The following is a 17,213-nucleotide window of genomic DNA, read 5'->3' on the forward strand; positions in this document are numbered from 1 at the left end:
TTAAATGGACCAAATTTGCTCAGTTTAAACACAAAGTTAATGTGGTCTTACTTTAGGCAGCTCTACCTGAGCAGACTCAGACTGATGATGACATTTTACATCAGCTTGTTTTTTGTAGCGGTTGCTGAAGTGTCAGAAGTGCTGAAAGCGGTGCTATCTGGACATGTTCTCAACAACAGGGCCAAAAACCAAACAGTTCAGGATTCAGTTACAGAAGACTTTTATTTTATTACTGTAATCACATCCTAAGAATGAGAAAAATATTGCTTTTTGGCATTTCACTTTGGAAGATTTGCACTGAAAGTGCTTCGCATTCTCACCTGATATTATTTGTTTGGTAATAACTCAGAGAAGTGATGTAGTACGTCAAGGTACTGTGTAGAGTCAGGGTGCTCTTACGCTGGTTTGTATTTTGATACAAATTGCTAATGTTGTGATGAAATCCAAGATGCAGTAGAGTGGATATAGTCACTTGATAGATGATTCAACTCACAGCTCACAGCCGAACAAGCCCAAAAGGAAAGATTTGTGCATTATTTTAAACACTTTAGCTTCTAGGTTTGTAGTTGAGCAATACGTTTGTTCAGATACACTCACGTTGTCATGCTTTCATCATTATCAACCATCTGCAACAAGTCTTACAATTTACAGTCTGTACACAAATATTGGCTATTTGATAAATTGGATGATTAAACGACCCTATTGTGCATATGGTGTTGTACCCTTCCTGGGCCAAATAACTGGAAGAAAAGAGCGTAGATGTCTGTCAGAAGCTGTTTATGCCTTCACTGCAAAGTGTGTGGTTTGCAATCGTTAGTGATAACCCATAATCACTTTCATTGCTGTATTAGTGGGGAATGACCTACAGATAGCACTGTTCACATGGAGACTAATCTCACAGCTCCTGTACGTCCACTCTCACTGATAAAGTCAATGGTGGACCCACCCCATTCTTCTATGGTATATGAGCACTGTTTCTATGAACACAGCTACCCAGAGTCTGGAGTCCAGTGTCAGCAGAGATTCACACAGATCCACACACATTCACACAGATCCACATGGTCCACTTGCAGAGCCTGCACACAGATCCTGCTGAAACAGCAGGAAGTGAAATGGTGTCCAGGAACATGTGGAATTAATACATTAGCATAAGGAAGAGCAACAGCCCACCTACATCCCAGTAACCTGACTCAGCTAGGTGTGGCTCTTCTCAACAGCACACTGGAGGACATTCTCCAATGTGGACCAGTGTGGGTGTTGAACATCTAGTCCAACTCTTAGCTGTTGCCAGAATAAGTTATCTGAATAATCCTCAGCACGGTTGCTGTCAGAGAAAGCTCTTTTTGTCAGGGTAACTGATATCACCACGCATGAATGGAAGGCCCTTTGAAAACTAATTAAAGTGTTTTGTTGATTAATGACCCATGTGTCACTTTCCATGACATCATAGACCATGTTCTTGACACAAGGTTCTGGGTGTTTAGCTACAAAATTAAAAAAAGTCTTAGCAGTTATAATCAGGGCTCTCAAGTCTCACGCATTGAGCGTGTGACACACGCATTTGACCGTCTTCACACGCTCACACGCCACACTTCCGATTTCACACGGCGAGAAAAAAAAATCTAGTTTATTTACCTCCGATCCATATGTCGCCCTCCACTGGCGATCAATCGCGATATACAAACCCCCACCCCGCTCAACAACTCACGTTCGCCACCCCCCCCCGCTCAACAATTAACTTTCGCCACCCCCCGTCAACAACTCTCACACTCTGACATGAATCCAAAACTTGAGAGCCCTGGTTACAATGTCAAGTCTTGCCCTTAGAAATTTCTGCCTTGTAAGAATCTATATGAGTCCCATCTGTGGGCAGGTTAAGTGTTGCAATGGAGGTAGTTCACTGTGCGTAAGGTACTGCTTGCTGGCACATAGTGTATTTCAAAAGTCTGTAACTGTGTACCTGCAAGATCAGTCTTGCTAAATGTTATAGGTCTGTAATTGTACACCTACAAGATCAGTCTACAGGTCAGGGGTTACATGTCTGTAATTGTAATTAGTCTAGCTAAAGGTTATGGGTCTGTAATTGTACACTTGTAAAGTGCTCCTTAAAGATCAGTGTACCTAATAAAGAGACCACAGACTCTGGGTACATTGCAGAGATCTCTAATAAAGTATGAATTTAAGTGGTGGGAAGTGAAATGTTCAGTATAGTGGGGCACATTCAGCTGTGGAAACACCTGCAACTGTAAATAACCAAAGGCAGAGAGTCAGAACCCCGTAACACAAGATTGTTTTCCTTTTTGAATACTTTGCGTCAATAATACTCATTTATTTAATGGATTCTTATTTAATGTCCACATGCTACAGTGAATAGATGTTAAGTCACATTAACTGGCTCTGAGGAAACGCTTTCAGCTTTTTATAATGGTTCAGGCCTTCCAGCTTGCCCTCTATAAACACAAGCATAATAGGATCTCACCCAGCTGGTGGCGCCCCCTGCAGGCATGACTGGGCAGAATGAAAACTAGGGGCATATTGATGTGTCAGCTGATACACACAACCAGTGTGGGAACTGCTGGGGCCGTCTGCTCCTGATTGGCTGTTGGTGCACATGGGATGAAAGAGGAAAAAAAGCTTTTAAAAGGCTTCAGCAAATCTGATGGGGCTTTTTGTTCAAGATTTGAAACAACTATGAAAATTTGAAATATGCATATGTAAATAGAAATATAATTACTTTATTAATGATAATTAATTATTTGTTTAAATCCTCCCTAAGAGATGTATTACATTTAATAAAGATTACAATGATTTTCTTAATAAATATGAAATAGGTCCTTCTCATGACAACAAATGAGTCATGCCAGAATTTTCACCTTGGTTTAGGACACTGATGGAATCTTTGACACAGAGCTGTGAAGTTTCAGAGTTTGACCCATGACAAGTACTGGAATGTGTCTTTGATCTCTGAAGATGTATAGATATTTAAAGAACCTCTGAAGATGTGTAGGTATTTAAGGAACCTCTCAAGATGTGTAGATATTTAAAGAACCACTTAAGTGAGCCTGGACAGGAATCAAATCATGTCCAGATGAACAATGACAAGGTGACAACTGAGCCCAGCTCACCCAGAACAATGAAACCCTGCCCAGTGCACCTGGACCCAGCAGCACACACTCATGTAAAGAGGTAGGGTTGGGGGGGTGGCTGACGTATACTTATGCTGAGGCATCGTAATTACTTAAAAAATTAATTAAAATATGTGATGATGTAAAAGTATTTAATAAGAAGAGAGCAAGTGGATCAGTCTAGATCTATGGATCACTTTTGAACAGTAGACAGCAGTTGATCGTCAGCCTTGTTTTGGACTGACAGGGGTTTGTTAAGAGATACCCAGGAGAGCCAGTGTGGATCTCTCGCCAAACACAACACCCAGACAAGAGCACGGCATCAGCATAGCCAAACAAGCGTGGCTGTTATCTTTGGACAGTACCTCAACTAGCTCTGTCTTAAAGACTAATGGCCCCTCATGCAGAACCAACATCAGTGATTAACAAATAAATCAGCAGCTCAAATATTTGAGCTTAAAGAAATGCAGCTCAAATATTCAACAGAATCAAGCCAAGAATCAAGAGAAATGTACAGCACAACAGTACATCTAACCTTTGTTTTTTGTCTTAATATATATGTATGTAATGTATATGAACTTTGGGAATTGTGAACATTGTATCCACATTCATATTTTCATATGTGTGTATATGGACTGAAGCTGGTGTAGTGAGGAGACAGTTGTAGACAGTAGATTCCGAAGGTGCTGATACTCTTTCAAGGAAGATGTCTAGATATTTTACTCACTCATTACTCTAGCGAAACTGTCAGGTCATGGTGAGGTTCCTGGCTGTGCTGCTTGGTGCAGGAGTCCGTGAATTGTTTCTTTAGTTTTAGGGTTGTGTGTTTAATTCGCCTCATTATTTTGTCTGGAGGTGCGATTCACAGATTCTCACCCCGCAGTGTATGTGGACAGCTGGATTCTGGGTGACACCACAGTTCGACTCTTTGAACTGCATGTGAAATGCGTGTTTTTATAGCACTGAGATTTATTGGTTTATGATAGCAACTTACTGTCAGTCATCTATTTTCCCAGGATGCCATGGTGATGGATCTACTTGCTGGATAAGCACACCTTTCAATGTACTGCGAGTCCATGGAAAAAAACATGGGTTGTGTCTCATGTGTGCCTTCTCAGGGAAGAGAATCCTGTCTGTACCACGTTATAAAGTGACCTTTGACCTCTGTATGTCTGGACTAGGATGTGTCAGCTTGTGCACACCATGTTGAAGATACATTCAGCTTCATATGAACATGGATCTGTGTGATGTGACTGAGGAACCTGTGATTGTTTACACTTCCCTCCAGCTGAACAGCTCTAACAGCACACAGTCTGCACACAGTCTGTACACGGTCTGCACACAGTCTGAACACAGTCTGTACACGGGCTGCACACGGTCTGCACACAGGCTGCACACGGTGTGTACACAGTCTGCACACAGTCTGTACATGGGCTGCACAAGGGCTGCACACGGGCTGCACACGGTCTGCACACAGGCTGCACACGGTGTGTACAGTCTGCACACGGTCTGCACACAGTCTGCACATGGTCTGTACACAGTCTGCACACGGTCTGCACGCAGTCTGCACACGGTCTGCACACAGTCTGCACATGGTCTGCACACGGTCTGCACACGGTCTGCACACAGTCTGTACACGGTCTGCACGTGGTCTGCACGCGGTCTGCACACGGGCTGCACAGAGTCTGCACACGGGCTGGACACAGTCTGCACATGGTCTGCACATGGTCTGCACACAGTATATCCATGGTCTGCTTGCACACAGCCTGCACTCTCCTCCTCAGTCCTGAGCTGACGGTTGGGACACTCACCCACATGCTGATGCCTGGAAAACTGCACAACTCCTTTGTCATTTATGTGGACAAAAAAACATATTATAACTTAGTATTTTATCTCAGATGAAAGAAATAAAAAACAAACATGAGACTTTGGACTCTTTATATCATCTGCCCTTTATATCAGGTGGAATAAACCATCTTTGACAGATCTTGGCAGGTGTTGCGGGAGGACCCACATACGTAGGTTGGGCTCGGGATCCTCGCCTGCCTTCAGCCTGTGTAGATCAAAGCACTTGGACACTGACACCTTTGCCATGTTTGTGCAGCAAACACATGCGTATTCTCAGACTGGTGAGAGGGGACATGAGGAGACAGGAGAGCTGCAGCCCCAGCCGGGGAAATGTCCACATCAGAGAGCGTCCTCAGGGAGGACAGCTGCTGGGGAGAGAGAAGCCAGGGGACTGCGGATACACCTTCACAGTTAGAAGAACTATGGGTGTGGTGGAGACCCAGCAGAAGGAGAACTACGATCCCTGTATTTTATCTGTGTGCTATCCCTGTGCTATCCCTGTGTTATCCTTGTGCTATCCCTGTGTTATCCCTGTGCTATCCCTGTTTTATCCCTGTGTTATCCCTGTGTTATCCCTGTGCTATCCCTGTGTTATCCCTGTGTTATCCCTATGCTATCCCTGTGTTATCCCTGTGCTATCCCTGTGTTATCCCTGTATTTTATCTGTGTGTTATCCCTGTGTTATCCCAGTGCTATCCCTGTGTTTTCCCTGTGCTATCCCTGTGTTATCCCTGTGCTGTCCCTGTGTTATCCCTGTGTTATCCCTGTGTTATCCCAGTGCTATCCCTGTGTTATCCCTGTGTTATCCCAGTGCTATCCCTGTGTTATCCCTGTGCTATCCCTGTGTTATCCCTGTGTTATCCCAGTGCTATCCCTGTGTTATCCCTGTGCTATCCCAGTGCTATCCCTGTGTTATCCCTGTGCTATCCCTGTGTTATCCCAGTGCTATCCCTGTGTTATCCCTGTGTTATCCCAGTGCTATCCCTGTGTTATCCCTGTGCTATCCCTGTGCTATCCCTGTGCTATCCCAGTGCTATCCCTGTGCTATCCCTGTGTTATCCCTGTGCTATCCCTGTGTTATCCCTGAGTTATACCTGTGTCTCCCAAATAGGGATTGATTTCACTACATTGGTATTAGACCCTCTATACTGAACACTTGACGGATTCTATCCAAATCCTAATCAGGACAAACTGACAGTCCTGTTCCATTAGTAGCCCTTGGCTGAAAGTCTCTTCATGTTGCTTGCTGCTATTGACATTTGTTTTTATGCTGAAGCATTAGAGTAGCATGTGAACATTCAAATAACACATGAACATTCAAATAACATAAAGATTCAAAAAGCACAGGGGTAGTCAAATAACACATGGGTATTCAAATAACACAGTGGTATTCAAATAGCACATGAACAGTCATAGAACACACAAACATTCAGATACATGAATATTTAAATAGCACATTCATATAGCACATGCACATTCAAAAGCACATTAACGTTCAAATAGCATATTCAAATAACATAAGAACATTCAAATAGCACATGCTCAAATTTCATTATAAATTATGCAATTGTGCTGGAGGGATTTAACACTTTTTTATCAGTCTAAACAGCAAATATCGTAAAATACAGCCTGAAAGTGTTTCTGGGAGAAAGGTCCCTGTTTCTCCGAACGGCTTTAGATGGGGCCGGTTTGTTTAAGAGAACCTTTCTCTCTGCTTGAGCCCGGGGGGCTGTGTGGCCTCAGGAAGCAGGACAAAAACTACAAAAAAACATTTATATTCTCCCCCCATTGGACTGCTATGGCGTCCTTATGGTAGATGACGTAGGAGGACGGGTGAACGGCCCAGTTTCTGGGTCAATGATGGGTTTCGGCGGGTGAGATTACTGGAAACGAGTCAGAGACTAATACAGGAAGTCATGAGACGGGAGTGCTTCCTGTATTCTACCTACATTTACATTCACCCCCATGGGCCATGGTGAGACGTTAACATGTCTCTCTTAACATCTGTGGTCTGGACCTCTCCGAAACATGCAGTTTCACAGACATGGACCATTAATATACAGAAGAAAGTGGACTGACCTTGACCTCACGCACAAGTAAAAATGTGAAAAGAACAAGATTCTCTTTTTTTGTCTCTTGTCACATTTCAATAATAAAGCACATGATGTATAACATGGACTGAATTTCAGCACAAACACATGACCTCAAGCGACCTTTTACTGCAACGATGACAAGTGATCAAGAATGTGTATGATGTTGCTGCCTCTCTCTCTCTAACTCTCTATCTCCTTCTCTCTCTCCCTCTCCCACTATCTGCTCTTTCATTCTGCATGCATTTAGTCTGTGAAAAATCCCCCCTGGAAGTTTCCATGAAACCCAACCACTGCCAAACTACCGAACTGGGGCAGCTGCCACTCCACTTGGAATTGTGGGGGATGATATTTACCTTTCTCTACAGGCCAGAGCTCCCCACCCCCTTTTCTCTCTTTTTCTCTCTCTTTCTCTCTCTCTCTCTCCCAGGCTGCATCGGACACCTGCTTGCCTCATTTCTGCTGATCTAAGTGGTACTCAAATCCTAGAGAACCTTCATAGAGAACCTTTCTAGAGAACCTTTCTAGCAGAAATAACACAGCTGCCTGGGTATTATGGGACCATCTATTTTCCACTGTAATGACCCAATGTGGACAGAGTGAGAAGGACAGAGGCAGCAACCTCTGGGTCACAATCTGGGTTACAATCTGGGTCACTGGTCGTCAAATCAGTAGAAGGCATCCTGAGGTCATGTGTTTGTGCTGAAATTAACACCATGTTATCCACTGTGTGCTTTATTAGTAAAATGTGAAGGCACATAATACATGTACGGTATGCTTAAAGACACCTACTGGTCTCTCTTCTTATGCAGTCTCTCTCTTAATCTCCCCTCTCTCTCTCTCTCTCTCTCTCTCTCTCTCTCTCTCTCTCCCTCTTGTGTAAATACAGCTCAGTCTAGAAGAAGGCTTTCTCAAAAGTAAGGTTATTTTAAAAGCGGAATTATTACAAATATTGTGTGAGCAATATGTTTTATCATGTGAAATTTATTCAAACAAGCCAGGTCTGTTGTGACATTCACGACGTGGTCCTGGATATCCAGGCTCAGAAGCTGCTGAGATGAACCCAGTTCATGAGTACACACTTGGAACTGGGCACTGCTTCTAACAAGCGGACTGCATCAGCAAAATGGCTCCAGGCCAGCTCGAGAGAGAGAGGTTCCCAAACAGGGCACAACCCAGAGAGTTTGTGTCCTACTTTTAGTATCTATGCCACTATTTGGTTTTTGGTAACAAACTCTTTAAATTGCTAACAGCAGATAAAACGGTTGGTGGCCAGAAATAATAAAGACCAAAATACTCTTGATTGAAGAAAATGTGCTTATGTCTCACACTTATTCCAAATCATTCTCTGCACAGAAAACTGAAGAATGTGTAACAATTATTCTATAATTTTCTATAATTGATCTATAATTCTATAATTTTTCGATCATTTCTTTTCTTGCGTTTGAGTTATTAGCGAAGTGACAGCTGGCCTGTGTGAAAACCAGAAACTTTCCTACCCAGTAGAACCGCGTGTGCAGGCATTCAGAGGAGCATCCGTCCCCACTGCACTCTGGGTCTCTCTCACTGTTTTTCTTTAGTCTAGGGTTCAACGTCTGCAACAGGATCTTAAAGATTTACTGCAGAAGCTTCTCTCTGTATGGTTGCACAACGCCGTTGAATTTGTTGGATTGGTGACGGCTATAATGAAATTATTCGGATTCTGGATGGACTGTAATGGAAAGAATGCGGTCTAAATGAGGATGAACGTCATGTCCAATTACTGCAAACACCTGCTGAATTTTAAACAATGGCGGAGCAAACCAGTCGGTTCCACTCAGCTGAGCACAGTCACGCTGGTCACAGGTCACTGGTCCCGCCTGCAGGTCACCTACGCTAGGCACATGGGCTTGACCTGCACACACCTCTGTGTTTCAGTCCACACCAAACATCATTCTAATGGAAGAAGTGCACAGTATAGATGGATCTGCCGACCAGTGGAGGTTTAAAAGGAATATGAACTTACTGCCACCTAGTGGCCATCAGGATAACAAAGACCATTAAACTGTATTCCAGGTAGTAACTGCACTGAACTGTAGTAGATGTAGACAGTATTTCTCCAGCTTTGGAAGCAACGTAAGAAATGTATGCCTTCACGTATATATCATAAATGTAAATTCGTATATAATAAGTCAGCAGGCGACTGTGTTATTTATAAACACAGTCCACATTCTGCCTGTGATGCTGTGGGTTTGTTTATAGTATGTAAATATGTGGTGAGATTTCTGTAGCTCTGGTTTCCAGCATCCAGAAACCATCATTCATAATTTCAGCTTTAATCTGACAATGTCAGACGAACCATACACAGTCTGCACGCTTCTGGGGACCAGATGAAAGAGACAAATGAAACGTAATACGAAGTGTTTATTTCATACTAGCAATAAGGCTAAAAGTGTCTCTGAGAGGAGACACCATCTGGCTCGCCAGTGAGGGGCAACATCTCCTCCTACATCTCTCAACGTACTGTATTTAACGTATAGTTGAATATATAGAATGTATGCTTAAATGAAGAAATAAGCCTAAAAATGATCATTTGTAGAATGCTACCTAATTAAAGAAATGAATTTAAATTTTTAGCATACTGTTCATGTGATATGTAAATACATCATGTGATATGTAAATACAAGGTCACACCATGGAAACAACAACAACAGGACAAAGAGCAAGATGTGTCTTTAATTAACACAACACATGAAGTAGAAGTGACAGAGGGTGTTCCCCAAACATTGTTGTTCAAGAGAAATCACACGGCTTTTTACACTTTTCTCCTGTTGTACACCGTTCTGCTGTTCCGTTTTGCCTTGTATCAAAAACACATGCTTACACAAGACAGAAAGATGCTTTTTTTAAATGCGATATACAACTATATGCATAGGCTTGCTGTTGAAAGACTGAGGCTGCTGGGTAATCAGAAGCCTGAGTGAGGCTGTTCAGGACGCAAGCAGGCGCTTTTTGAAATAGAGAAAAGCCAGATATGAGGCCCCGCCCAGCAGTCCGGTCAACATGGCCACGCCGATGAAGGACGGCGCCCTCTTCCTGGCCACTCGGAAGGCAGCGGGCAACACGGCGGATATGAGAATGTTGTTGACGTTGCCGAGCACCCTGCGAAATGTGGGTCGCTCCAGGACGCGCTCGTAGTATGCCTCCAGGTTCATTCGGGCCCCGTTGCCCCAGTAACGACGAGACAGGCCCAAGAACTTGAGCCGGTGGAGGGTGACGGCCAGAGAGACGTCGGCTATGCTGAAGAACCCGCCACAGAGCCAAGATGGCTGACCTCCCTCATCTATGAGGTGAGAAAGACAGAACAATGGAGTCAGAGAGTCATGGAATCAATTAATCAGGAGTCAGAGAGTTATGAAATCAATGAATCAGGAGTCAGAGAGTTATGGAATCAATGAATCAGGAGTCAGAGTCATGGAATCAATGAATCAGGAGTCAGAGTCATGGAATCAATAAATCAGGAGTCAGAGGGTCATGGAATCAATGAATCAGGAGTCAGAGAGTCATGGAATCAAGGAGTCAGTGAATCAGGGATTCAGGCGATATATTGGAATATGGTGTTGAGGTTGGATGCTGTGGATGGCGTTGAGGGTGGCTATTGCAGATAGATAGTGTTGAGGGTGGATGTTGTGGACGGTGTTGAGGGTGGCTGTTTCAGATAGATGGTGTTGAGGGTGGATGTTGTGGATGGTGTTGAGGGTGGCTGTTTCAGATAGATGGTGTTGAGGGTGGATGTTGTGGATGGTGTTGAGGGTGGATGTTGTGGATGGTGTTGAGGGTGGCTGTTTCAGATAGATGGTGTTGAGGGTGGATGTTGTGGATGGTGTTGAGGGTGGCTGTTTCAGATAGATGGTGTTGAGGGTGGCTGTTTCAGATAGATGGTGTTGAGGGTGGATGTTGCAGATAGATGGTGTTGAGGGTGGATGTTGTGGATGGTGTTGAGGGTGGCTGTTTCAGATAGATGGTGTTGAGGGTGGATGTTGTGGATGGTGTTGAGGGTGGCTGTTTCAGATAGATGGTGTTGAGGATGGATGTTGTGGATGGTGTTGAGGGTGGCTGTTTCAGATAGATGGTGTTGAGGGTGGATGTTGTGGATGGTGTTGAGGGTGGCTGTTTCAGATAGATGGTGTTGAGGGTGGATGTTGTGGATGGTGTTGAGGGTGGATGTTGTGGATGGTGTTGAGGGTGGCTGTTTCAGATAGATGGTGTTGAGGGTGGATGTTGTGGATGGTGTTGAGGGTGGCTGTTTCAGATAGATGGTGTTGAGGGTAGATGTTGTGGATGGTGTTGAGGGTGGCTGTTTCAGATAGATGGTGTTGAGGGTGGATGTTGTGGATGGTGTTGAGGGTGGCTGTTTCAGATAGATGGTGTTGAGGGTGGATGTTGTGGATGGTGTTGAGGGTGGATGTTCACCTGGCGTCTCCTCCGCCCTCCTCTGCAGCTCTGTCTCCACCTGATCCATGACGTTTTCGAGCTCATCCAGAATCTTTTTCAGGTACTTTACATTATCATGGTCAAACAGCTTTGTCTGAGCATGTTAAGAGAAAACAACATTCGTTTACAGAGAACTAGCTATTCCGCCATAATGAAATGAAAAGATACAACACAAGTGAACGGATGCAAATGTGACTCTTCAACCGGTGCTCCAGGTTCCGGCTCTGGTTGACTGGTTGACAGTATCTTGTTTGGGATTATAAAACAAGACAAGACCTCTATTAATCCCGAAGGAAACAGCAGTTGTTTTTTTAAGCTAGTAGTTTGGCTTGGGAGAGCCAGTCCTGTGAAGAATGTAAGGGAGATGTGTTCACTGCAGCAGGACTTATGTGACACTGGTGTGGAGAGAGACTGTGGAAAGTGCAGGATGGATGCGTGACTCTCACAACCATAGTGTTAAATCAAAACAGCAGCAACGCGACAACCATGACGAGAATTTCACAGACACTCGCTTACATGTGTCAAACAATAACCCACATGTAACAGCCTCAACAAATGGGTCAATGTACTGTAGACACACTGATTAAGTGGAAGAACAAGACGCAGGTGTGGGGAGGAGTCATGGACCAGGGTGTAGGGGAGGAGTCATGGACCAGGGTGTAGGGGAGGAGTCATGGACCAGGGTGTAGGGGAGGAGTCATGGACCAGGGTGTAGGGGAGGAGTCATGGACCAGGGTGTAGGGGAGGAGTCATGGACCAGGGTGTAGGGGAGGGGCCAAGGACCAGGGCATAAGGGAGAGGTCATGGACCAAGGTGTATGGGAGGAGTCATGGACCAGGGCATATGGGAGGGGTCAAGGACCAGGTCGTAGGGGAGGAGTCATGGACCAGGGCGTATGGGAGGGGTCATGGAACAGGACGTATGGGAGGAGTCATGGACCAGGGCGTATGGGAGGGGTCATGGACCAGGGCGTATGGGAGGAGTCATGGACCAGGGCGTATGGGAGGAGTCATGGACCAGGGCGTAGGGGAGGGGTAATAGACCAGGGCGTATGGGAGGGGTCATGGACCAGGACGTATGGGAGGGGTCATGGACCAGGGCGTATGAGAGGAGTCATGGACCAGGGCGTAGGGGAGGAGTCATGGACCAGGACGTATGGGAGGGGTCATGGACCAGGGCGTATGGGAGGAGTCATGGACCAGGGCGTAGGGGAGGAGTCATGGACCAGGGCGTAGGGGAGGAGTCATGGACCAGGGCGTAGGGGAGGAGTCATGGACCAGGGCGTAGGGGAGGGGTCATGGACCAGGGCGTAGGGGAGGGGTCATGGACCAGGGCGTAGGGGAGGGGTCATGGACCAGGACGTATGGGAGGGGTCATGGACCAGGGCGTATGGGAGGAGTCATGGACCAGGGCGTAGGGGAGGGGTAATAGACCAGGGCGTATGGGAGGGGTCATGGACCAGGACGTATGGGAGGGGTCATGGACCAGGGCGTATGAGAGGAGTCATGGACCAGGGCGTAGGGGAGGAGTCATGGACCAGGACGTATGGGAGGGGTCATGGACCAGGGCGTATGGGAGGAGTCATGGACCAGGGCGTAGGGGAGGAGTCATGGACCAGGGCGTAGGGGAGGAGTCATGGACCAGGGCGTAGGGGAGGAGTCATGGACCAGGGCGTAGGGGAGGGGTCATGGACCAGGGCGTAGGGGAGGGGTCATGGACCAGGGCGTAGGGGAGGGGTCATGGACCAGGACGTATGGGAGGGGTCATGGACCAGGGCGTATGGGAGGAGTCATGGACCAGGGCGTATGGGAGGAGTCATGGACCAGGGCGTATGGGAGGAGTCATGGACCAGGGCGTATGGGAGGAGTCAAGGACCAGGTCGTAGGGGAGGGGTCATGGACCAGGGCGTATGGGAGGAGTCATGGACCAGGGTGTAGGGGAGGAGTCATGGACCAGGGCATAAGGGAGGGGTCATGGACCAGGGCGTATGGGAGGGGTCAAGGACCAGGTCGTAGGGGAGGAGTCATGGACCAGGGCATAGGGGAGGGGTCATGGACCAGGGCGTATGGGAGGAGTCAAGGACCAGGGCATATGGGAGGAGTCATGGACCAGGGCATAAGGGAGGGGTCATGGACCAGGGCGTATGGGAGGGGTCAAGGACCAGGTCGTAGGGGAGGAGTCATGGACCAGGGCATAGGGGAGGGGTCATGGACCAGGGCATATGGGAGGAGTCATGGACCAGGGCGTATGGGAGGAGTCATGGACCAGGGCGTATGGGAGGAATCATGGACCAGGGCGTATGGGAGGAGTCATGGACCAGGGCGTATGGGAGGAGTCATGGACCAGGGCGTATGGGAGGGGTCATGGACCAGGGCGTATGGGAGGAGTCATGGACCAGGGCGTATGGGAGGAGTCATGGACCAGGGCATAAGGGAGGGGTCATGGACCAGGGCGTATGGGAGGGGTCATGGACCAGGGCGTAGGGGAGGGGTCATGGACCAGAACGTATGGGAGGAGTCATGGACCAGGACGTAGGGGAGGAGTCATGGACCAGAACGTATGGGAGGAGTCATGGACCAGGACGTATGGGAGGAGTCATGGACCAGGTCGTAGGGGAGGAGTCATGGACCAGGGCGTATGGGAGGAGTCATGAACCAGGGCATATGGGAGGAGTCATGGACCAGGGCGTATGGGAGGAGTCATGGACCAGGGCGTATGGGAGGAGTCATGTACCAGGGCGTATGGGAGGAGTCATGGACCAGGGCGTATGGGAGGAGTCATGGACCAGGACGTATGGGAGGGGTCATGGACCAGGGCGTATGGGAGGAGTCATGGACCAGGACGTATGGGAGGAATCATGGAGCAGGGCGTATGGGAGGGGTCATGGACCAGGGCGTATGGGAGGGGTCATGGACCAGGGCGTATGGGAGGAGTCATGGACCAGGGCGTATGGGAGGAGTCATGGACCAGGGCGTATGGGAGGGGTCATGGACCAGGGCGTATGGGAGGAGTCATGGACCAGGGCGTATGGGAGGAGTCATGGACCAGGGCGTAAGGGAGGGGTTGTTAGAACTCACTTTTAGACGCCTCTGTTTCGCTATGTAAGCATCTTTGAGCTCAGGGTAATCCTCCGCCAGCTTCTTTAGCTCTGACTCTGTATTGCCAATCTGTGCTGTGACAGGGACATAATTACAGTCAGGCTTGTCATGTCTACAGTCATATTAATAAAACCACAATCATCAAGCCATCATCACACATTTCTGGTGTATGTTTTGGTTCATGACGTGAACAAAATGTGCAAAATTACTTTTCTCGCTAATCAACAAAGAAAGTAAAAAATCAGTTCAGCTTCATTGATTAAGTTAGATTATGCAGCAATTGTTAACGTATGACCTCTGACCCTGGACCAGAGCTAGGGTGGAGGCGGTGTCTCACCACGGATGCGGGTGGTGGCGTACGCTGGGACGTGAGAGTCCACGGTGATCTCGGGGTGGAGGATGCAGCCGTGCGTGTAAGCGTCCACGGGCAGAGAGTCCAGGAGCTCCCTGTAGTGCTGGACTCTGTGGTAGTATTTACTCTCCACCTCTGGGAGGAGCTTGGGGGTGCCCTCTGATGAAGAGAAGACTGAGCCAATCAGACCAATCAGACACGTAGGTCCAACTATCAGACTGACACTGGTGAAATATGCTAGACGTAATGAAGACCAGTGTCAGTGAAGAGGCGTCTGTCCTCACCACGTGTCCTCATATCCCAGTGTGAAAACATGCTGAACTCGACACAGCAATTCAAACACACACTGTCAACAGGAAGTCAATTAAAAGAAACATCCCAACTGTAATGAATGAAAAGAAAAACAAAACACACTATATGCGTTTATGTACAAGTAACAAAGGAAAGTAAAGAGAAGTCAATGTATCTACGCAGCCTTTTAAAATAAACTCGGATATTGAGTTCATTTAAAATACGCAAAACATCGGTTGGTCCAACTTTCATCCAGCTGCTAATTTCACGAATAAATACACATCTAGGACAGAGGACATTACTTCAAGTTATACAGCAAAACATTCAACCATCCTTATGGAAAACTTTGAGCTCATGTTTGAATCTCTATTATCTGCTCTAGAAATGGGCTAACAGATCAGGGACAAACAATTCCTCGCAATATAGAGGCACCGAAGACATTGCGTAAAGTATTTAGGACATGCATCGTGAAAAGTTTCTTTCTAATGTCTTTACCATCCTGAAAGGTCTGCTCCAAGTAGTCCAAGATCTGGGTGGGGTCGCAAATGACTTTGTCTCTGTGGACGAGCACGGGTACCTCGCCTGCGGGGTTGAGGCGCATGAACCAGGGCTCGTTGTGTTCGCTCAGGGGCAAACTCACGTCATACTGCTCACACTGCAAACCCTTCTCAGCTATAGCCAGTCTCACCTATACAAACAAAACAACGGTAACGCTTACAGAATCTGAATTTATCAGAAGACAGGCAACTCGTATCATTGGTTGTCGGGCCAAGAAGCCATCGGCCACAAGGTTACTGCGCGCAAGGTTCGGTATGCGGTGGGAATTTATATATCTCCTTAAAAGGTGGTTTAGAGTGAAGCATTCTGACGTTTTTGCACAGGTAACCTTCGCTTGTGTCCAGTAAAAAGACGTCGTTATCTATGTTTACAACGCGATGTAGTGTCAAACCAACAATGAACGTCTCCCTGTAGGTGAATTACTAACTCCAAAGTCAATATTAAATCTGTATGACTGTGACAATGCAAATATCGTTAACAACAAAGCTAAATCAATCGTACAGAGACATCTTTGCACCATCTTACGCTACCACTACATCATCGACAGCCTTGCGCTGTCCAAGGCAGCGGTGCTGATGTTACAACCGTTTACCTTCTGCGAACTGAACGACTGGGTCCAGTGATACAGAACCAGTTTGGACTCTTTCTTTTTCGTGTTCTCTATAGCTGCCCCGCTGTCTTGTAACATCTCTTGAGCTGCATCGTTTTTAAGAAGAATTTCCTTCTCCTCTTGCGATTCATTGCTGGCGTCTGTCGCCATTTTAACTGTCAGTAAAGGGGAACGAGCACACCCTAGCGGCCGAGATGAACATCTGCAATAAAACCGATTCATTATAACTGCAACGAAGTGACGAATCGCTGTTTTTCATTATTGTATTTTCCTTTACTCCTTACCCCAATTCTGTTTTCGTGAGAAAAATCGAAAGCTTAATCCTATATTTCAGCGGTAAATGTACTGTTTCAATGTACAATGTACTGTTGGAATCAAGGGCCTTACTACGCCGGTGCCGTTCTTTACACCACCAGTAGATGTCACTATATTACTCCTCAAACTGTCAGAAGGCGTAAATATCCTAGATCGCTTGAACTGATTGCGCAATGTGTGGTAAGGTACTACCGAGAAACATTTATCGAATGTTAATTATGATAAGTACTTACAAGATGACACGGTAGGACACATATTCGTGGTCTATATTTTTTGCCCAGACTGCAAACCAGGTTCAGCCCACACTTTACTTTCATCCCACATACCACTCTGGAATGACGGCGATCTGATGTGCTGCACCTGCGCAGACACAACTCCGACTGTAGACTGTTGCTTTTGTGAAGTAGGCCTACTATACCAATATTCTCTTGGTTACAGCCATGCACACTGTCA

General features: G+C 46.5%; 1 protein-coding gene across 1 annotated transcript; it reads right to left on the reverse strand.

Annotated features, from left to right (window-relative positions):
* Nucleotides 1-9,637: 9,637 nt before the first annotated feature.
* On the reverse strand, nucleotides 9,638-16,595 carry gdap1 (ganglioside induced differentiation associated protein 1). The gene is made up of 6 exons (XM_077012863.1): nucleotides 16,428-16,595; nucleotides 15,773-15,965; nucleotides 14,972-15,145; nucleotides 14,614-14,708; nucleotides 11,516-11,630; nucleotides 9,638-10,385 (listed from the first exon to the last, which is right to left on the reverse strand). Exons 1-6 carry the CDS (start codon nucleotides 16,593-16,595, stop codon nucleotides 10,033-10,035), a joined length of 1,098 nt encoding a protein of 365 aa, XP_076868978.1. The 3' UTR covers nucleotides 9,638-10,032.
* Nucleotides 16,596-17,213: the final 618 nt, after the last annotated feature.

Source organism: Brachyhypopomus gauderio, chromosome 7, assembly GCF_052324685.1.
Source record: "Brachyhypopomus gauderio isolate BG-103 chromosome 7, BGAUD_0.2, whole genome shotgun sequence".
Lineage (NCBI taxonomy): Eukaryota > Metazoa > Chordata > Actinopteri > Gymnotiformes > Hypopomidae > Brachyhypopomus > Brachyhypopomus gauderio.